Source organism: Anarrhichthys ocellatus, unplaced genomic scaffold (assembly GCF_004355925.1).
Source record: "Anarrhichthys ocellatus isolate YVR2014 unplaced genomic scaffold, GSC_Weel_1.0 scaffold24, whole genome shotgun sequence".
In the NCBI taxonomy this organism is placed as follows: domain Eukaryota; kingdom Metazoa; phylum Chordata; class Actinopteri; order Perciformes; family Anarhichadidae; genus Anarrhichthys; species Anarrhichthys ocellatus.
The window spans coordinates 1009-23316 of record NW_022280054.1 but is presented as its reverse complement, the minus strand read 5'-3'; the positions used below and the strand labels follow the sequence as shown (position 1 = coordinate 23316).

The 22308-nt window shown below is 43.6% G+C and overlaps 3 protein-coding genes across 3 annotated transcripts; all 3 read left to right on the top strand.

The window, feature by feature from the left end:
• The first annotated feature begins 4795 nt into the window (after positions 1 to 4795).
• On the top strand, positions 4796 to 9398 carry LOC116390834 (extracellular calcium-sensing receptor-like). Its single transcript, XM_031860946.1, has 6 exons — positions 4796 to 4833; positions 6340 to 6610; positions 6729 to 7532; positions 7725 to 7955; positions 8211 to 8334; positions 8485 to 9398. The coding sequence occupies exons 1-6, from the start codon at positions 4796 to 4798 to the stop codon at positions 9396 to 9398; spliced, it is 2382 nt and encodes a 793-aa protein (XP_031716806.1).
• Positions 9399 to 12309: 2911 nt separating this feature from the next.
• LOC116390713 (extracellular calcium-sensing receptor-like) lies at positions 12310 to 15367 on the top strand. Its single transcript, XM_031860657.1, has 6 exons — positions 12310 to 12416; positions 12547 to 12832; positions 12932 to 13756; positions 13859 to 14080; positions 14178 to 14301; positions 14448 to 15367. The coding sequence occupies exons 1-6, from the start codon at positions 12328 to 12330 to the stop codon at positions 15365 to 15367; spliced, it is 2466 nt and encodes an 821-aa protein (XP_031716517.1). The 5' UTR covers positions 12310 to 12327.
• A 1856-nt stretch (positions 15368 to 17223) lies between these two features.
• LOC116390769 (extracellular calcium-sensing receptor-like) lies at positions 17224 to 21714 on the top strand. Its single transcript, XM_031860796.1, has 8 exons — positions 17224 to 17351; positions 18028 to 18316; positions 18408 to 18494; positions 18672 to 18863; positions 19281 to 19814; positions 19900 to 20124; positions 20374 to 20497; positions 20813 to 21714. The coding sequence occupies exons 1-8, from the start codon at positions 17302 to 17304 to the stop codon at positions 21712 to 21714; spliced, it is 2403 nt and encodes an 800-aa protein (XP_031716656.1). The 5' UTR covers positions 17224 to 17301.
• Positions 21715 to 22308: the final 594 nt, after the last annotated feature.

Below are 22308 nucleotides of genomic sequence, written 5' to 3'. Positions count from 1 at the left end.
CTACGTTGCTCTGTGTGTTCGTCTCACTTTCCAGTTTGCTACAATCAATCCTGACAAGACTGAATGTTTTGAGTGTCCTTTTACATGTGCAACTGGTAACCTGTCTGCAGAACTCAAGGGCACCAATAAAATATGTGCTGGTCATTAATGTCAACAGATTCATTTAAAAATAAAACCATTAAATATACCCTACTGTATCTAACTTTGACCAGTGTACCAGATCCATTGACATCCTCAGCAGCTGAAGTGATGGCGAATATTTAATTTCTCTTCTTTTTTATTTCACACAAGATAGCATACACTTGACAGTGATTGAAGACCATGAAAGTTGAATGTAATAAGCCTCTGTAGCTACATTTTTATCAGTGCTACAACACATTTCACACAAGTTCTGACTGTGATAAACACTTGTACAGAGCTCTTTATAAGTTTATTAAACATTTTCTTTTTTTATGGAGATATTGCCTTCATTTATTGTAATCCCTTATCATGGCACAAAAATGTAAAACTTTACAGTGACCATAGTGAGAGTGAATATATTATAACACATTTTAAATGATTACTCTATTGAACTGTTTAAATAACTCATTCATGAATATGCGTATGTGTAACCGTTCTTAAAAATGTATTTCATTAAATCCTGTTGTAATGAAATTAAGCCCAATTACTTAAATGCATTTCGATATACATTAGACCAAAGTACAGAAAGAAAGAGGACAAGAAAATAGATCAATCTAAACTACCCTCTAGTGGGCTGAGATAACATTTCATGCCATGCGAACCACATCCATCCATCCATTTTCCACCGCTTATCCGGGGTCGGGTCGTGGTGGCAGCAGGCCAAGCAGGCCGACCCAGACCTCCCTCTCACCGGCAACATGTTCCAATTCATTCTGGGGGATCCCGAGGCATTCCCAGGCCAGCTGGGAGATGTAATCTCTCCAGCGTGTTCTGGGTCTTCCCCGGGGTGTCTTCCCAGTTGGACGTGCCTGGAAAACCTCCAGTGGGAGGCGTCCAGGAGGCATCCTAATTAGATGCCCGAACCACCTCAGCTGACTCCTTTCGACGCGAAGGAGTAGCGGCTCGACTCCAAGCTCCCTCCTGATGACCGAGCTCCTTACCCTATCTCTAAGGCTGAGCCCGGCCACCCTACGGAGGAAACTCATTTCGGCCGCTTGTAGCCATGACCTTGTCCTTTCGGTCACGACCCAGAGTTCGTGACCATAGGTGAGGGTAGGAACGTAGACCGAGTGGTAAATTGAGAGCTTTGCCTTCCGGCTCAGCTCCCTCTTCATCAAGACGGTCCGCTGCAGCGCCTACTTTACTGCTGCAGCCGCACCGATCCGCCTGTCGATCTCCCGCTCCATCTTACCCTCACTCGTGAACAAGACCCCGAGATACTTAAACTCCTTCGCTTGAGGTAGGCACTCCGTTCCCACCTGGAGGGAGCAACCTACCGGTTTCCGGCAGAGAACCATGGCCTCAGATTTGGAGGTGCTAACTCTCATCCCCGCAGCTTCACACTCAGCTGCAAACCGCCCCAGTGAATGCTGGAGGTCATGATCCGAGGAGGCTAACAGGACCACATCATCTGCAAACAGCAGAGAGGCGATCCCGAGACCCCCGAAACTGACGTTTTCCGCCCCCAGGCTGTGCCTAGATATCCTGTCCATGAAAATCGCGAACGGGACCGGTGACAAAGGGCAGCCCTGGCGGAGGCCAACACCCACCGGGAACGTGTCTGACTTATTGCCGAGAATGCGGACACAGCTCCTACTGCAGTCGTACAGAGACCGGATTGCCCGTTGTAACGGGTCCGGCACCCCATACTCCCACAGCACCCCCCACAAGACCCCCCGAGGGACCCGGTTGAAAGCCTTCTCCAAGTCCACAAAGCACATGTAGACTGGTTGGGCAAACTCCCAGAGCCCCTCCAGTAGTCTTGCAAGGGAAAAGAGCTGGTCCACTGTTCCACAGCCGGGACGGAATCTGCACTGCTCCTCTTGAATCTGAGATTCGACAAGCGGTCGGAGCCTCCTTTCCAGCACCCTGGCATAAGCCTTCCCCGGGAGGCTGAGTAGTGTGATACCCCGGTAATTTGAGCACACTCTCCGGTCCCCCTTTTTGAAGATGGGAACCACCACCCCGGTCTGCCATTCCATGGGCACTGATCTCGACCCCCATGCGACATTGAAGAGGCGTGTTAGCCAGGACAGCCCAACTATGTCCAGCGCCTTCAGCATCTCAGGGCGGATCTCATCCACCCCCGGCGCCTTGCCACCAAGGAGCTTTTTAACTACCTCAGCGACCTCTGCCAGGGATATGGGTGAGCCTCCCCCTGGGTCCTCAGGCGCTGCCTCCTCTGCAGAGGACATGTTGGTCGGGTTTAGGAGTTCCTCAAAGTGCTATTTCCACCGCCCGACGATGTCCTCTGTCCGGGTTAGCAGTCCCCCCCCCCTCTGCTGAGGGCTGGGGGGGAGGGGACAGCCTGGGGTAAGCCCTGCTTTCCCTTCCTGAGCCGTCGGATGGTTTGCCAGAACCTCCTTGAGGCCAACCGGAAGTCCTTCTCCATGGCCTCCCCGAACTCCTCCCATGCCCGAGTTTTAGCATTTGGGACCACCGCAGCTGCAGCCCTTCTGGCCTGCCGGTACCTGTCAGCTGCTTCAGGAGACCCCTGGGCCAACCAGGCCTTGAAGGTCTCCTTCTTCAGCTTGACGGCTTCCCTCACCTCTGGTGTCCACCACCGGGTTCTCGGGTTGCCGCCACGACAGGCACCGATGACCTTCCGGCCACAGCTCCTAGCGGCCGCGTCCACAATAGAGGCTTTGAACATGGTCCACTCAGATTCTGTGTCCCCAACCTCCCTCGGGATGTGTGAGAAGTTCTTCCGGAGGTGGGAGTTAAAGACCTCCCGGACAGGGTCCTCCGCCAGACGTTCCCAGTTTACCCTCACTACACATTTGGGTTTGCCGGGTCTTTCCAACCGGTTTCCCTGCCATCTGATCCAACTCACCACCAGGTGGTGATCAGTTGACAGCTCTGCTCCTCTCTTCACCCGAGTGTCCAAGACATACAGCCGCAAATCAAATGATACAATTACAAAGTCGATCATTGATCTCCGGCCTAAGGTGTTCTGGTACCAGGTACACTTATGAGCCACCTTATGTTCGAACATAGTGTTCGTTATGGCCAAACCGTGGCAAGCACAGAAGTCCAATAAGGAAACACCATTCGGGTTCAGATCGGGCAAGCCGTTCCTCCCAATCACCCCCCGCCAGGTTTCTCCGTCATTGCCCACGTGAGCATTGAAGTCCCCCAGGAGAACTATGGAGTCGGTAGGTGGCGCCCTTTCCAGGACCCCTCCCACCGACTCCAAGAAGGCCGAATACTCCGAACTGCTGTTTGGTGCATAAGCACAAACCACAGTCAGAGCCTTGCTCCCCGCAAACCCGTAGGCGCATGGAGGCGACCCTCTCGTTCTCCGGGGAGAACTCCAACACAGCGGCGCTCAGCCGGGGGCTCGTGAGTATCCCCACTCCCGCCCGGCGCCTCTCACCCTGGGCAACTCCGGAACCACAACATTTAATAGAAAATAAAAACATGCAGCTAATTGGTTTGAGTGTTAAGTTATTGGGGTAATTTAACAACAAAACCTTAACCCTGTAACAAATGCTATCTTTGACACTGCATTTACATTTTTTATAATACAGTGTATATCAAACAAATTGGGGTTAGTTACGCATTTTAAGACTTGTATGAGAATAAACTCATTCATTTATTGAAGTGTCCTTAAACACCACATTGAATCCTAATTGTTCATGATGGATAGGCCAGCTCCTTACTGCGCTGTCATTAGTGTGTGATTGTGTGGATGAATAGGTGAATGAGAAGCAAACTGTTTGTGCTTTGGATATAACTGTATATAAATGCAGTCAAGTCGATTATTTAATAATATAATGATGCATGAGCGAAATTGATGTTGAACTAAATCTGTTATTTTTACTAAAATTTAAACTAAGCAAAACAATACTATCTGTAGTTTTGGATTTCAATAATTAATTGTCAATTTGATACCAGAGTGTAGAATAAGGTGGTAAGGTCTCATGCTGCGTTCACACCAAATGTGGCGTGAATTATTTGCACGAGTAGATTACATACAAAGTCTATGCACAGATGCGATGAGACTGGCACGGCGCGAATTTGCGATGGCGCGGTGCGATGGACACGAATTTGCGTCCATCGCCCCAATTTTTCAACTTCGGCGAAATATTCGCATTGCGCCCCGGCGCGATAGCCTATCAGCGTTGAGTTGCTCCCCCTGTCATCACTGACTTCCTGCCGTTGTTGAATCAGGAAATAAATACTGTAGCCGTCTGTGTTCACCCAGAGCTCTACGATACCTCATATCAATAGAGACTGGACTAAACTATGTGTATAAATGTGTGTAAACCATATGGTACAAACAATGAATAGACGCTGCCGTATTGTAACCAAGTGGAACTGACTGGGTGAAACTATTGGGTCCGCCGGACCGGTAATGAGGTGCACGGGCCTGATTAGTTGAAAAGATGCACCTGCTGGCAGATCGCGTCCTTGGTCTTTCTCTCCGCCGTCACGAGCGGCTGTGCTGAATCTGCTCTCTGTCTCCGCCACCGCCGCCACAAGCGGGGGTGCCGAGTCCAACTACTTTCTCTCCTACAACAAGCGGAGACGTAGCGTGAGGCCGCATAAGTTGCGTCGGTAGCGCAGTGTCTGGGAGGCATCCGTTACGGAGGGGACAGCGTGTGTTTGGGGGATGGCTGATCCAGAGCTTCCTGAGCAGTGCACCCAAGGGTAGCTGGGGGGGAATCCAAGTGGGGGTGGCTGGGTTGCTGAACATTAGTTAGTGGGACGCTGCCTTGGTCTTTTGTTTTGTTTATTTTGCTTTAAATTGCTTGTGATGCCAATCTTAGCGCATGGTCGGTGAACTCCTCCTGCCCACTAAACCAGCTGTCACTGGTTACCCTACATAAGTATATTTGTACCAATAAAAGATTTATATTTTCATAAACATTGCTTCCTGTGCGTACGTGCCTTTACGGTGTTTTGAACCGGGTCTCTGTGGCAGTATTTACGTCTACATGACGTTATTCTGACTGTTGGTGGAGCTGCTACAATGTTAGCATAGCCTAGCACCGATCTGTCCGAGCTCCATTGAGAAGACAAGTAGCCTACAAATCGGCATCATTACGTAGTTATTTCGGAGTCCCTTTTTGTCGGTTTATTGTCGTTAAATCACAGCCAAATCAGTTTATTTTGTGTACATACAGCTGTAGTAAACAGCGACCTGTGGCTTGCTAGACACAGTGAATACAGCTCGATAAAATCCACGGAGCTCCTCTGAACAATATTATGAACCCAGACATGACGGCGTTATATGCGGCGCGATGAATTTGCGTTTGGTGTGAACACGGCATCAGAACCCCGACATTTCAGAGAGAGAGACACATACATAGACTTTGCAAATTGAGGTGATCAAATACATGATTACATGGCACAGCTCATACAACATCATACTGTCTATTATAAACAAAGGTGTCCCAATTAATAAACAATTGTGTTTCATCAACTGGCTGTGAAGACTGCATGGTATCCACACCATCTTAACAAGTTTATACTGTAAAGTTTAAACTCTATAAAGTGTATAGAGTTCCTGAGCAATGACTGAGAAGTATTGCACAGCACAGTATGTACTCACAGCCTATTCAATACTTCACTTCCTTACTTACTCCTTACGTCCATTTTCAGATAAAAAAAAATGTAAATCAGACCTTCTGTCTTCTACATGTCAATCAGCAGGATCAGTTTCTCAGAAGTGCAGTGATGCGTAGAAAATCTCTATCGAGAATTAAGTGTGCTCACATTGGCTGCTGATGTTTCTCATATGGTAGGAAAAGCTATAAAGGTCACCTCCCAAGTCAGAATTGCTTCACTGAAGAAGAGGGTGGCTCGTGATGGGTTGGATCACTTTTATCTTATTCTCTCTGCTGGCAAGGGCAAGGTCAGAAAACCAAACTTGCAAAGTGATCGGACAGACAGGGTTCATGGAATTTTCCAAAGGAGGTGATCTTATGATAGGAGGAGTTTTCGCTATGAGTAGTACACGCAAACTGATTGATCATGGCTACCAGGCATTTCCACACACATACTGCATTAAGTAGGTGGTTAAAATATGTAAAAACTGTATGCAATGTATGAAAATAGCATGGTGTATGTGTCAGTTTGATGTGTTGCAAAATGATCAGCTATAATGACTTGTTTATTAATAATTTGTCAATACACTTAACACTGTGTTTACAGGTTGAATGACAGGGAATTGAAGTTTGCCCGAACGGTGATTTTTACTGTGGAGGAGATTAACAGAGATACTAAGCTCCTTCCCGGAGTGAGCCTGGGCTATAGGCTGTACAACGGCTGTGGGAGTGAAAACCTGATGCGAGCAGCTGTAGAAGCAGTAAATGGAGCAGATTCAAAGGGCTGCAGTGATCAGATCCAGGCTCTCTTAGGCCATTCATCCTCTGGAGTGAGTGAAGATATAAACATCATACTAAGCCCGCTATCTATTCCACAGGTAAGAATAAATACCTGCAAACTCTCCAATTTTCATTGTATTTTATGTTTATTTGTAATCCATCTTTGAAAGATATGTATATATATTGTTTTTAAGATTTTCTTTTTTCTCTTTGAAGGTAAGCCATCTTTCAACCTGTGCTTGTTTGAGTGACAAAAGACTGTACCCCACGTTCTTCAGAACTGTGCCAAGTGACCACTTCCAAATCCTTGGTCTGGTGCAGATTATGAAATATTTTGACTGGCGCTGGGTGGGGATTATATACTCGAAAACTTTGTACTCAGAAGAAGGTACAGCTAAATTCAACATGGAAGCACAGAAAGAGGGCATATGTGTTGAATACACATTACCGTACTCTAAGACAAATCTAGTCAAGTTGGATGCTATTGTACAGACACTAAGGGAGTCCTCTTCAAAAGTGGTCCTGTTGTTTATGTCCTTGTCTTTTACCAAATCGTTCCTTTCAAAAATTGAAAATTATAACATCACTGGAAAGCAGTGGCTTGGAGGTGAGGCTTGGATCACGCAGGCAGAGCTGGCTTCTGTCAAGAGAAAGAACATTTTACAGGGAGCAATGGGCTTTGCCCTCCCTCTGGCATACATACCAGGTCTTGGTGAATACTTACTCAACTTGAAACCTTCGGATGAACCACAGAGCACGATAATAAAAGCTTTCTGGGAGAAGTTCTTTGACTGCAGCTTCTCTCCGTCAAATACCACTACTATGTGCACTGGCACAGAGGATCTCCGGACGGTATCCAGTGACTACACAGACGTGACACAATTCAGGAATGAGAATAATGTGTACAAAGCTGTGTACTTGGTGGCATATGCCCTACATGCACTACTGCAATGTAAAAATGGCTCAAATCCCACCACTGGAAAGCCCTGTGTGAACAAGACAGAAGTTCAGCCTAAGCTAGTAAGTTATTGTGTATTTATTCAGCCATAGCATACATATTTAGTATTTAGTGATTCTGTTTTGTGATGAATGCAAAGCAATACAATCTTATGTTTTCATTTTGGGTACCATTTCAATACTAATGTCTTAAAGGTTTCTCTTTTGGTTGCAAGTTTGTTTGTTTGCTAGAATGTGCTGATTGTCTCTCTACAGGTGTTGGAACACATTAACTATGTGAACTTCACGACACAGAATGGGGCCAAGGTTTTCTTTGATGAAAATGGAGACTCAGTTGCCCAGTATGACTTAGTTAACTGGCAAATGAAGGAAGATGGCTCTGTTGAGATTGTCAATGTTGGTCAATATGATACCTCGTACCCAGAGGGGGAAGAATTCAAACTAAAAGACAACGCCAAAATAGTTTGGGGAGGAAACAGTCAGGAGGTAAAGTGAACGGAAGGTTGCATTGTGTAACCCAGGACACCGACCTCCATAGGGATAGCTGATGAGAGTACTCTGTGGCCAGCACAGGTAATGTCTTAAAGAGTATTCAGGTCAGCTGCCCCTGTGGACGTCAGTCCCCGCACACATGCAACATGTACAGTAAGATGGAGTCTTGACGTGAATCACTTAAAAACTTCATGCAACATTGCAATGTCTGACATACAAACATTTTTGACATGTGTTTTGCCTAATCAGGTGCCAAGATCTGTCTGCAGAGATCCATGCCCACCAGGGACCCGTAAGGCCATAAACAAGTTTAAGCCCGTGTGCTGCTTTGACTGCTTTGAGTGTCCTGAGGGATCAATAAGTAATCAGACAAGTGAGTAACAGATTTCAAATTGGAGTCATTCATGCATTGTATCAAGGATAAATGAAAAAAAAGTATTATACTGATAACAAATATAATTTTTAACGATATTTTATTTTGGTTTAATGATTGTATTTCTGTATAATTTCATTTATTTTACAGATTCTCCACACTGTTTGATCTGTCCACCTGAATTTTGGCCAAATGAAAAGAAAGACAAGTGTCTTCCAAAACCGACTGAATACCTTTCCTACAAAGAGATCCTGGGAACCATTTTAGCTGGATTTGGCTGTGGCGGCGTCTTTTTATCTCTTCTGACGTCAATCATTTTTTTGACTCATAAAGAGACTCCTATTGTGAAAGCCAACAACTCCGAGCTGAGCTTCCTGCTGCTGTTCTCATTAAAGCTGTGTTTCCTGTGTGCTCTGACCTTCATAGGCCGGCCCACTGAGTGGTCCTGCATGCTGCGACACACAGCATTCGGCATCACGTTTGTCCTCTGTATCTCTTGTGTTCTGGGGAAAACTATAGTGGTGCTAATGGCCTTCAGGGCCACACTTCCAGGTCGTAATGTGATGAAATGGTTTGGGCCTGCACAGCAGAGGCTCAGTGTTTCAGCTTTCACACTCATTCAAGTTATAATTTGTATTCTTTGGCTGAGGATTAATCCTCCATTCCCAAAGAGGAACATGAAGTACTATAAAGAAAAGATAATCTTAGAGTGTGCCCTTGGTTCAGCTTTTGGGTTCTGGGCTGTGTTGGGTTACATCGGACTTCTTGCTCTCTTGTGTTTTGTACTTGCCTTTCTTGCTAGAAAGCTGCCAGACACCTTTAATGAAGCCAAACTGATCACCTTCAGCATGCTAATATTCTGTGCAGTCTGGATCACATTTATCCCAGCATATGTCAGCTCTCCCGGGAAGTTCACTGTGGCTGTGGAGATATTTGCCATTCTGGCCTCCAGTTTTGGACTGCTGGTATGCATTTTTTTCCCGAAATGTTACATTATTATCTTCAGGCCAGAACGAAACTCAAAAAAACATTTAATGGGCAAAATACCACCAAGAAGTCTTTAATCTGTGATCACTAAGTGTCCTGCAAAACAAATGGCATTGGTGTAACAACAAATGAACCCCTGTTATTGCATATTGAGATATTATAGAAGGGCAAGACATTGCAATTCATGTTTTTTTTTACTTGTTGTGATGAGTTGAATACATTGAATACTGTGACTCATGTCTTTTTTTCACATTTTTATTTCATCATAAATACTGTTGAGTATATGGTATATAAAATGTAGTTTGTAACTGTGATATATATATTTATTTAATTTGTGGTAAGAATGCCATTTCGTCCAAATCTATGCTGAATCCTGTTGTATACCATTGTTTTCTTTAGTTTGCATGATGCTTGCCCACGGCTTTCAAGACTGCCAGTCACCTCCCTTCTGAAAAAACCATCACTTGACCCCACTGATGTCAAGAACTTCAGACGGGTTTCTCTACCCTTTCTTTCCAAAACACTTGAACGTGCTGTCTCTACTCAACTGTCTTCCTATCTCCACCAAAACAACCTCTTGGACCCTGACCAGTCCGGGTTCAAAGTGGGTCACTCGACTGAGACAGCCCTCCTTGCGGTGATGGAGTCGCTTCACGCAGCGAGAGCGCTCTCCTCTGTCCTGATTCTCCTGGACCTGTCTGCGGTGTTTGACACTGTGAACCACCAGATCCTCCTCTCCACCCTCGAGGGGATGGGCATCTCAGGCTCTGCACTCTCCCTGTTTGCATCCTACCTGACAGGTCGATCCTACCAGGTGACATGGAGGGGGGCCGTGTCGGAACCATGCATGCTGACTACGGGGGTTCCACAAGGCTCAGTCCTTGGCCCCCTTCTTTTCTCGCTCTACACAACATGTCTGGGTTCTGTTATTCGCTCGCATGACTTCTCTTACCATTGTTATGCCGATGACACCCAGCTGGTCTTGTCATTTCCCCCCGGTGACACTCAAGTGGAGGCACGCATCGTTGCGTGCTTGGCTGACATCTCAAAGTGGATGACGACACACCACCTCAAGCTCAACCTGGACAAAACCGAGTTACTGTTCATCCCGGGGAAGGGTTGCCCTCACTGAGACCTGTCCATCACCATTGACAATACCGTGGTGACTCCAACTCGGACTGCGAGAAACCTGGGTGTGACCCTGGATGACCAACTGTCGTTCTCAGCAAACATTGCATCGGTTACACGCTCCTGCAGATTCCTACTCTACAACATCAGGAGGATTCGCCCCTTCCTCACTGATGAGACGGCGCAGGAGCTAATCCAGGCTCTTGTCATCTCCCGCCTGGACTACTGCAACTCACTACTTGCCGGAGCCCCGGCGTCGGCCATCAGACCTTTGGAGCTTGTCCAGTAAGCTCCTGGTGTTCAATCGCCCCAAGTTCTCCCACACAACTTCCCTTCTCTGTTCTCTACACTGGCTACCTGTAAGAGCTTGCATCCAGTTTAAGACTCTGGTGCTAGCCTACAGGGCAGTGAAAGGAACAGCTCCTTCCTATCTCCAGGCCATGGTCAAGCCTTACACACCCGCCCGACCTCTTCGCTCTGCTGCCTCGGGGCGATTGGTTGCCCCGTCGCTCAGAGGTCCCTGCAGCCGATCGACCCGGTCGCGGCTGTTTTCTGTCCTGGCCCCACAGTGGTGGAATGAACTCCCCACTGACGTCAGGACAGCGGAGTCGCTGCCCATCTTTCGGCGCAGGCTGAAAACTCACCTCTTCAAGAAGGCCTACCCTTAGCCTTCCACTTAGCACTTACTTAGCATCTATTGTATTCATACTAGCTTATTGCACTTATTGTATTCATATGAGTTTGTGGCACTTATTGCATTCGTTTGTTTCTGCACTGGCTCTGGTTTATGCTCTTAGATGCTTGTTTGAAGAAAGGAGATGCACTTATGACTTCTGGTGACTAGTTTTCTCGAAAACCGATGTTGAATACACTTATTGTAAGTCGCTTTGGATGAAAGCGTCTGCTAAATGACTGTAATGTAATGTAATGTAACTAATTTTATACTTCAATGTATGTAATATCCAAAACGGCCAGCAGATGTTATCTCACAACTAGGGGGGATGTCTGTGCATTGTATTCACTACATAGTAATACATAGTAACTTCCAGTTAATATGTATTTATTTTGTGATTCATTCATTGTGCATCTGTCTAAATGCTAAATATTTCAGTTTATGTTAATACAATTAAAATATCTATTCAAAATCAAAGGAAATTGACATGATGATCCTATTTAGGCAAGTTTCATAAGAAAGCAAGTTTATTTATAGCACATTACAGCAACAAAGCAATTCAAGGCGCTTTACATAAAACATCAAAAGACAGAGTGCAAAAGAAACACATTCATGTAAATACAGTTACACACTCTCATGATAAAAAAGTGGCACAGTGATAAATACAAAGCAAGTGCACACACACACACATATTTGTGCATATTGGTATATTTGGTTAAAAATAAACCTATATTCTTTTTCCACATCATGTTTTCACACTTTACAAAGTGTTCTTGGCCCTGCAATTAACTTAACAACCTCCAAAAATCTAAAGCCTCCAAATTTCTCCAGTATGCTACTCACTTTCTTCATTATGAAGGTCAACGCACATTATCAAAGTATCTTACAAAACGTAACTGTGCCCAGTAGATATGTTAGCGAAGTGTACGTAGTGTACTGAATATAACAATCACCCTTCCCTGATGTATTAAACCTACCCATCTAAGACTATCATGCCCTGTGGGAAATAAATCAACCTTTTATGAAGAGAGCAGATCAACCTAACGCACTTGTTGTAAGGGCTGTGTCCTCATCACTATTAAAACATGCATGAGCTGCAGAGAGCTATTATCTTGTCTCTCTTTGTTCTCTGCCCGAACACAGTTTCTGGCTGTGAACTGTTCAGGAAGTTTGACATGCCTAGTTTGTTCAAGCAGGGAGACGTAATGATAGGGGGGATTTTCCCGGTTTTCAACAAAGAAATTAGTATCACCCCTACGTTCGAGAGCGAGCCACCTAGAGTGACGTGTGCAGGGTAAGTTTTAACATGTCTGACTTACTTTATACATGCTCCTTATCTTACAAGCTTGCCATTGTACGTTCATGCACTGTACAGCTGTAGCTCTGTAATTTTACAATCTATTTCAATCACCAAAACCTTTTAGATTTGACCTGCGGGCTTTTCGATGGACCCAAGTGATGATATTTGCAACTGAAGAAATCAACAATGATCCTGCTTTCCTGCCAAACATATCTCTAGGCTATAGGATCCTTAACTCTTGTGCATCTCCCACAAATACTTTACGCGCTGCACTAACACTGGCTAGTGGACCAGAGGAGAGAGAACTCAATGCCCCGTGTCCTCCCGCTATATCTGCACTTATAGCAGAATCAGGATCATCTCAGTCTTTAGCAGTGGCTGGAACTCTTGGACCGTTTCAAGTGCCAATAGTAAGAGATTAAATTAGATGTTTTATTGCATTAGTGTTTTGTGATATTTTGTGCTAATGTAGTGTTTGTTTTGTGACACTTTTGGTGTTCTTTTTATAGGTAAGTTACTTCTCAACATGTGCTTGTCTGAGCGACAGAGCTAAATATCCAACATTTTTTCGGACAATCCCCAGTGACTATTTCCAGGCAAAAGCTTTGGCAGCACTCGTAGAACGTTTTGGCTGGCAGTGGATTGGGGCTATACAGTCAGACAATGACTACGGGCGAGGTGGGATTCAAGCTTTTACTGAGGAGGTTAAGAAGCTTGGGGTTTGTATAGCATTTGTCGGGACAATTCTACGTACATATACTATGGATAAAATTCTGGATGTTGTGGAAATGATCAAGCAGTCAGCTGTCAAAGTCATTCTTGCTTTTCTTCCAGAGGGTGACTTTTACCCTTTGATGAAAGAGGTCGTGAAACAAAACATTACAGGAATTCAGTGGATTGCCAGCGAGGCCTGGATAACAGCAACTCGACCCTCCACACCCGAAATCTATCGAGCTTTTGGTGGAGCCCTAGGATTCGTGGTGAAGAAGATGGCTATTCCAAATCTAAAACAATTTCTTACAGACATTAGCCCTTATACTGATCCAAGTGCAACCTTTGTGAGGGATTTCTGGGAAATTATGGTCGGCTGTCGTCCTCTCTTACCTGGGGAACAAACAGGGACTGAGGCAACAAATGAAATATGCACAGGCTATGAGACACTATTGAATTCCCAGGATGTATTCTTTAATGTCACACAGCTCAGAGTGTCCTATAATGTGTATAAAGCAGTTTATGCCATTGCACATGCCCTACATCAGCTGATATTCTGTCAACCAGTCGGAGAAAACACAGTGAGGCCATGTTTGAATGTATCGGAAATTCAGCCCAAAGAGGTGAGAAATGGTGCAAGTTAAGTTAGTTAAGATTGTGTTTGTATAATTATCTTGTCAATATAAACCTAGAATATGTAATACATAATCTGTTCCTTTTCTCAGGTCACTGATCACCTACGAAGGGTGAATTTTAAGAATCAGTTTGGGGATCATGTGTTTTTTGATGTCAATGGTGACCCTCCTCCCTCTTATGATATTATTAACTGGCAACTTATAGATGGGCAGGTGCAACATGTCACAGTGGGTCATTTTGCCTCTGCGGCTCACGTTAATTATAAGCTCAGGATCCAGAAGGAAGACATTGTGTGGAGGACAGGCAAAATGGTAAAAAAAAAAAAATTTTTTATGTAAGAAATTTTGTTGAAACATAAGATCAGTAGATCAGAACAATACATATATTTTAACCTTTTTCTTTTCTCAGGTTCCAACGGCGATGTGCTCTGATGCTTGTCCAGTAGGAACAAGGAAAGCTCAAAAAAAGGGAAAACCCCATTGCTGTTTTGACTGTATCCCATGTGCTGATGGAACCATATCCAACTCAACAGGTATCAAAACCATGATTGCCAAATGTAAAAACATCCAAAATCCAATACCATAGCATCTTCTTGGTGTTTGCTTATATACTGTATTATGTATAGAATATATCATTGCCAGTGTCCCTGCACCAATTCTTTCTGATCATGTTCAACAGGTGCAGCAGACTGCACACCCTGTTCACGGAAATACTGGTCCAATGCAGGGAAAGATGAGTGCATTCCTAAAGCAATTGAGTTCCTGACGTATCACGAGCCGATGGGAATAGCTATTACAGTTGTATCCCTGCTAGGGGCCTCCCTGTCGCTGGCTACGATGATGGTCTTTATCCGCTACAGAGAGACTCCTGTGATAAAAGCCAGCAACTCTGAGCTGAGCTGTTTCCTGTTGCTTTCTCTTTTTTTGTGTTTTCTCTGTCCCCTCACATTCATCGGCAGACCTACAATCTGGACATGCATGCTGCGCCACACAGCTTTTGGTGTGACGTTTGCACTTTGTATTTCCTGTGTCTTGGGAAAAACTATGGTTGTCGTTACAGCTTTCAAAGCGACATTTCCTGGCAACACATTTGCAGGAAAGTTTGGTCCTGCACAGCAAAGGATCATAGTTTGCTCCTGCACTTTGATTCAGATAGTGATATGTGTGTTGTGGCTTAAGTTAAATCCACCTTTTCCAGACATGGTTTTCAGACACAGCAATAAGAAGATTGTTTTAGAATGTAATACAGGCTCTGAGGCTGCTTTCTATGCAGTGCTGGGGTACATAGGGATCCTTGCATTAATATGTTTGGTCCTGGCATTTCTAGCAAGAAAGTTGCCTGATAACTTTAATGAAGCCAAATTAATCACATTCAGCATGCTGATATTCTGTGCTGTCTGGATCACCTTTATCCCAGCGTATGTCAGCTCTCCTGGGAAGTTCACTGTAGCTATGGAAATATTTGCAATTTTGTCTTCAGCATTTGGCTTATTTACTAGTATTTTTGCACCTAAATGTTACATAATATTGATCAAGCCAGAGAAAAATACCAAGAAACATGTCATGGGAAAAACTCTTCCAGAAATTAGGATTTCCTAATTTTTTAAGATAGTCCTGCTGTTACTTCCTTTAATGTATTGTTATGTACTGCATAGTTTTCAACAATAGGTCTAATATTTAATTAAAGTCTTATGTTTTATACATATTGTGATGCTTGAAAATGCACAAGATTTACTGTGCTGTAGGCAAAAATCATGAATGGAAGTGATTACTTATCTATATAGATATATATTAAGTATCACTGAATGCATCATTTACTAGAAATTGAATCATTGTATCTTTGTTGAAAAATGATTAAATTATGTGACATCATGAATTGTTTATTGTTTGATAATAGAGGATTTAAGTGTGTATATAAGTACTGTGTAAAGCTAATGTGCAAATGTTAATTACAGAAATAAAAACCTTTGTGTGATAAGAATTTGAATTACTCATATTTGGGGACACGTTTCAATTAATAAAATGCATAGTTCGAAATTGAGTTAAAAAAGCACCTCAGTGTTCTAAACCATACAGGCTCCGCTGGCATTTCCTCAGCCTGACGCCACCGCTTGCCCTCTCAGATTGACATTCTTGCAGGACATAATATAGCAGATGAGAAGAAATCATCTACCAGTCACTTTGTTAGATGCAGTGACGGAACTGGTTGTGTACTAATGGGCAATGTTACGCACTGCTGGGCAAACATTGCCAGAAGAAGTAAATGTGCAGACGAAGACTGTGATATGTATTTGACAGTACTCATTATTTGTCTCACCCACCCTGCTTGTATTCGCAGTGTCATTATTGCAGTCACATCCCAAAGCTCACGGCCACAGGTCAGGGTCAGAACCTAGATGGACTGGTAAATTTAGACTTTGCCTTCCAGCTTAGCCCCCTCTTTATCACAACGGTCCGGTACAACGCCTGCATCACTGCTGACGCCACACAAAACCGTCTGTTCATCTCATGCTCCATTTTACCCTCGCTGATGAACAAGACCCCTTCGTAATTGAACTCCCTCGCTCGGGGCAGTGACTCACTCTCAACCTGGGGACCACCATTCATAATTTTACAGCAGAGACGCATTGGCCTCAGATTTAGAGGTAATGACTTTCATCCACTTCACACTCGCATGTAAACCACCCCAGTGCTTGCTGAAGGTCACGGTCTGATGGACCAGATGTGTACAGAACATCATCATCTACAAAGAGCAGAGCTGCAATTCTGAGGTCCCCAAACAAGACACACTCCTCCCTCAGTTGCGCCTTGAGATCCTGTCCATAAACATTAAAAACAGAATCGAAGATAAGCTTGTTTAGGGATTGAACCACCAACCCTGTGATTAGTGGACAACCAGTTTGTCTGGAATGGTCAACCCATTGTTTGAAATACCTCAGTATAAAGCAATACCATTCAATCTACGTCCTCTAAAAATACCATAGATTTGAATGAACACTTCTATGAAACAGTTAAATCCAGACTGAATGAATATAACCCACAAGTAGATAAGATTAATCACATTTTACTAAATTAATTCTAACTATTATAAAGTAGAAAATAAGTTGAAAGTCTTTTTTATTAGGAAATCCCATCTCTTGTATCAATGTCCTGTTATATCATTTATTTGCATCATTCAGTCTGCATTACCTCTCTTTAGTAAATCGGGCGGGGCTGCTGATATCCAATCCAGTGCTACTTTGCCATTAATAAGATGCAAGAATAAGAGGGTCACATACTGCATATATCTTGTCTAGTATCTCTCTGTCTACTCTCTTTAGGGATGTGTGAACAATATGACTCTACTTGTGTTATTTCCCTTGCTTTACTCTCTCTGTGTCCTCACTATAACTTGTAACCCAATTCCCAGCTTTACCTCTTCGCCACCATCTGCAGCCAAAGTGTGCACACTTCAAAACAGCTTTCAGCCAAGCTTTGTGGCCAAGGGTGACTATGTTATTGGAGGGATCTTCCCACTGCACTATAACCAGGAGATGCCAGACCTCAACTGCACTTACAGAGCACTGCCAGTGAAGTGCAATGGGTGAGTTTGATAGATGTGGAGATCATAGTGAGTGTATGTAACTTACTTTTTCTCAATCAAATGGTGTCTGATTTTGTACTTTTGCTTCAACGAATGCATTTTTATTCACCAGGTTTTACTATACAGCGATAATTTGCCTGACATGTGAGATAAACATAAAGTGATGGCTTGAACTGAATTGCACTTTGAGTTTGAGTTTGATATTTATAACAGAGAACATAAAGTTACAGAGAGAGGCAGAAAAAGTCATAATGTATCCTAATATTTTCCTTAAAAGATTCGAAGAACTATGTAGTTTGGTATTATTCAAATTTAGAAAATGGGACTATGCTCTACAGCACACAGCAATCAATTTGAATGAATAACTTGGAAGTGTAGCAATTGACCATGTGTCTATTTTCCACTGATATTAATTTCACATCATATGGGTCTTTCAAGATAACATCTGAGGAAATTATTCAAAAATTAAAGACGTGTCAAATAGATCATTATTTGAACATATCTGAGTAACATATTAGTAAAAAAAAGGATTTGAAAATGTGGACTAAGCAAATAGAAACCACTCTGTTACTTTTTTACGAGACAGATGCAAAGATGCAAATCAGACTAACTTCAATTAAAAAAAAAATCATTTATGCCTTTAATTAATGTGTGGTGTGTGCATCTGTGTCTACAGCTTTGATCCCAGGGCTTTCCGCTGGGCCCAGACTATGAGGCTGGCAGTGGAGGAGATAAATCAGAGTGCAGACCTGTTGCCAAATTACACCCTTGGGTACAAAATATTTGATTCATGTGCATATCCGCTGACCGGCCAGAGGGCTGCTCTGGCTGTGTTGAACGGGCTGAGCGAGGATGACTCCCCCATGTGCCAGGGGGCTTCTCCGCTCCTCGCTGTGATTGGGGAATCTGGTTCTGCTCAGTCTATTGTGGTGTCAAGAATCCTGCAGCCATTCAGAATTCCAATGGTGAAGATAACTCTTTTCTTCTTAATCCCCCCAAAACATGAGCACATTACCCTACAATCTGTTTTCACTGGATATAAATTTGTTTACACAGATCAGCTACTTTTCTTCATGTGCCTGTCTCACTGACAGAAGAGAATATCCCACCTTCTTCAGAGTAATCCCTAATGATGACTATCAGGTGAGGGTTTGGCCTCAAGGGTTGATCATCTTTCAGTGTAAAAAGGCATTTCTTGAAATTGTCATATATGTATGTTGCCTGGTAGTGCAATACAAGAGAAAATAACTTATAGACTAAAGAATAATATTAATAATACTGTGTTTTGAGTGAGTTGCCACTCTCTGCTGTTTAAACCAGGTGAAAGCCATTGCTCAGCTGCTTGTACGCTTCAAATGGACCTGGGTGGGGCTGGTGCGAGGGGACCATGAGTACGGGCGATTTGCTGTGCAAGGTTTACTGAGAGAATTACAGGGTACCAAAGTGTGTGTGGCATACCAAGAAATGATCCCTCTGCTCTACAATCGCCAGAGGGCTCTGGAGATCATGGAGGTAGATGCAACACACTGAATTAAGTTTCAAAGCACTCGATAGTTTTTATTCATCCCAAGACCCTTTTATAGTAGTTGCTGATTACACATCAGTGTCAGCCCATATGTAGGGAATTTCATGTTAATTTGTAATAGAAATTAGACATCCCTGGTGAAGTTAGTAGAAGTCTATGTGTTGCTTTCAGCCCATTATTCTAGCGTCCCCTGTGCACTGTTTGCCAAAGTGTATTTTGTTGTATTACCACGAGATTATATTTTAAATCCTACATATAGTGACCAAATAAATGCAGTTATTTAACATCATGCACCTATGTGTTTTGTTGAATGTCACTTAGTTTTAATGTGCTTTCTTTTTTGCCTTCTCTCTACCTTCTCTCTTGTGAAACTTTCCTCCTTCATCATCTGCCTCTCTGTAAAGGTCATGCGTTGGTCTTCAGCAAAAGTGGTGGTGGTATTTTCAGCTGAGGGAGAGATGACACCTTTTTTGAGGGACTACATGACACAGAACATCACTGGAATCCAGTGGGTGGCTAGTGAGGCCTGGGTCACAGCATCTGTCTTTACGGGCAGCGAGTTTTACCCCTACCTAGGGGGCACCATCGGGTTTGGCATACGAAAGGGACATATCTCCAGACTCAGTCTCTACCTGCAGACAGTTAACCCTCAGATGTATCCAAATAATATTCTGGTTAAGGAGCTGTGGGAGGCCCTGTATGGTTGCAATCCTTCTCCGTCGCCTGGCTCCCAGTTGTCGCCATGCTCAGGGCAGGAGTCCCTGTTGGAGCAGCATTCAGCCTACATGAATACATCCAGCCCTAGGGTGGCTTATAATGTCTATAAAGCTGTATATGCAGTTGCTCATTCCCTGCACAATCTTCTTCTCTGTAAACCAGGCACTGGCCCTTTCCAAAACAACTCATGTGCTCAAAGCAACAACATATACCCCTGGCAGGTATAGTTATAGTCTTCTTACTGTTTTTGTGAACTAAATCGTGTTTGAGGTTTATTTTTCAGAATATGATCTATTGGTTTTCCAGCTCCAGTACTACCTCCAGGAAGTGAAATTTAACATTGCAGAGGAGGAGGTAAACTTTGACCTGAAGGGAGACTCCATACCATATTATGATATCCTCAACTGGCAGAGAGGCACGGACGGGAACATTGGATTTGTCAACGTGGGGTTGTTTGATGGAACCAAGCCTGCCGGAGAGGAGCTGGTGATCCAGGAGGACAGGATAATGTGGGCAGGGCATCAGAGTGAGGCAAGCTGTTCACACTGTGTTTTTACCTTCATCAGATGCCAACTATTGAAGTTCTGTAGGTTGAGGTGGAGGTAAGTCAGGTGGGGAGAACGAGCTGGATCTGATGTGAGTCCCTTTGTATTCCGTAAACAGTTCAAAGCCCACCAAACAGTGTGACTTGTTTGGTGATTTAATGCCTCCCTATATATACATATATTCATATAAATATGTATATATATTTTCTATATTTATATATTATTTGCTCCCTAGGTGCCAGTGTCTGTATGCAGTGCCAGCTGTCTTCCAGGGTCCCGGAAGGCTGTCCGTCGTGGGGAGCCTGTTTGCTGCTTTGACTGTGTACCATGTGACAGTGGCAAAATTAGCAATCAGACAAGTAAGCTCAAAACCAAGCCATAAAAATAATGACAATTCAAATTAGGGCTGATGAGTTAATATCAGAACAGAGAGTCACCGCTGTTGCAGCAGGAGCAGCCTCTCAAGCAACAGCTCAGACAGCATATGTCAAAATGTTATTTAAATGTCAACATTAACAAAATAACAAGTTTAACCAGCTGGTATTTCTGGTGTAGGCTGCAAGTGTACCGAGGTAGCAAGGGTATATAAACCGTACACATCCCTAATTCAAATCTACTGTATATTCTATTACCGTGAATGTTTGAACTACTCTTTTTTTGACCATCTTCCCTAGATTCAATAAAGTGCTCACTTTGTCCCGAGGACTTCTGGTCAAACAACGACAGAGCAGCCTGCATCCCAAAAAAAGTGGAGTTCTTGGCCTATGATTCCTTGGGTATAACCCTGACAATGATCTCTGTGGTCGGTGCCTGCCTCACTATAGCTGTATTTGCAGTCTTTTTCTATCATAGAAACACAGTCATCGTCCGTGTGAATAACTCTGAACTCAGCTTCTTCATCCTGTTCGCTCTGACTCTGTGTTTCCTGTGTTCCCTGTTGTTCATTGGAGAACCAACATTTTGGTCCTGCCTGCTGCGCCACACTGCCTTTAGCATCACTTTTTCACTTTGCATCTCCTGCATCCTGGGGAAGACCCTGGTGGTGTTGGCTGCTTTCACTGCCACCAGGCCAGGGGACAACATCATGAAGTGGCTGGGGCCCAAACAGCAGAGAGCCATTATCTTCACGAGTACTCTAATTCAGGTTGTTATCTGCGCTGCCTGGCTCATTGATGCTCCCCCTTCTCCATCTCCAAATACACAATATGAACGCTCAAAGATCATACTGGAGTGCAGTGTGGGCTCCAGCATTGCATTCTGGTGTGTTCTGGGATATATTGGTTTACAGGCATGTCTGTGCTTTGTACTGGCTTTTCTCGCCCGTACGTTGCCGGGCAACTTCAACGAGGCCAAGTTCATCACTTTCAGCATGCTGATCTTCTGTGCTGTCTGGATAGCATTTATTCCTGCTTATATCAGCTCACCTGGAAATTATGCAGATGCAGTGGAGTCGTTTGCCATTCTGGCTTCCAGCTTTGGCTTGTTGTTCTGCCTGTTTGCTCCAAAATGTTACATTATTTTACTGAAGCCAGAAAAGAATACAAAACAGCACCTAATGGGAAAAGAAAAGAAGTGACAAGCCATAAGTTAACCTGTTTGAGATTTCAAATCAATGTTTAATGTTATTTAAAGATGGTTTGTACAAGAACATATAATTACAAAGAACATATCACTTTAATGTATATTTAGACAATATAAAGATATTTAGTGGTGACTATTCTCTGGAGCATCTGAAGCTCAGATTTTGGGGCAAATATTGTGCTTATCTGCTACCCTGCTGTACCTGTGAAGTTTTAGGTTAGCTGGTTTAGAATTGTACACACTAGATATGAAAACCAGTGGTAATTAAGTAAATATTGATGAAACTGTCTCAAAAGTCTCTGACGTTTGCAAAATACTGTGTGCTAATGTATTTTATTTTGGGAGAATAAACTTTTTATTGCTTATCCTATACACAGGGTGAAAATACTAACGCATTTACAATGTGTAAAATGTATGCGGTTTTGGATGTTGACTGCATGATCTGATGCTAACATTTAGAAATTTAGAAATTCAATTGTATTTTAGTTATGTTAATCCCAGGCGTGCCAGGCCTCCACTTTTTTTAAAGGAGTAACCGTGTCCTTTTGAAGCTCTTGTTGGCCCCTTTCCAGTTATAAAGGTTGCAATA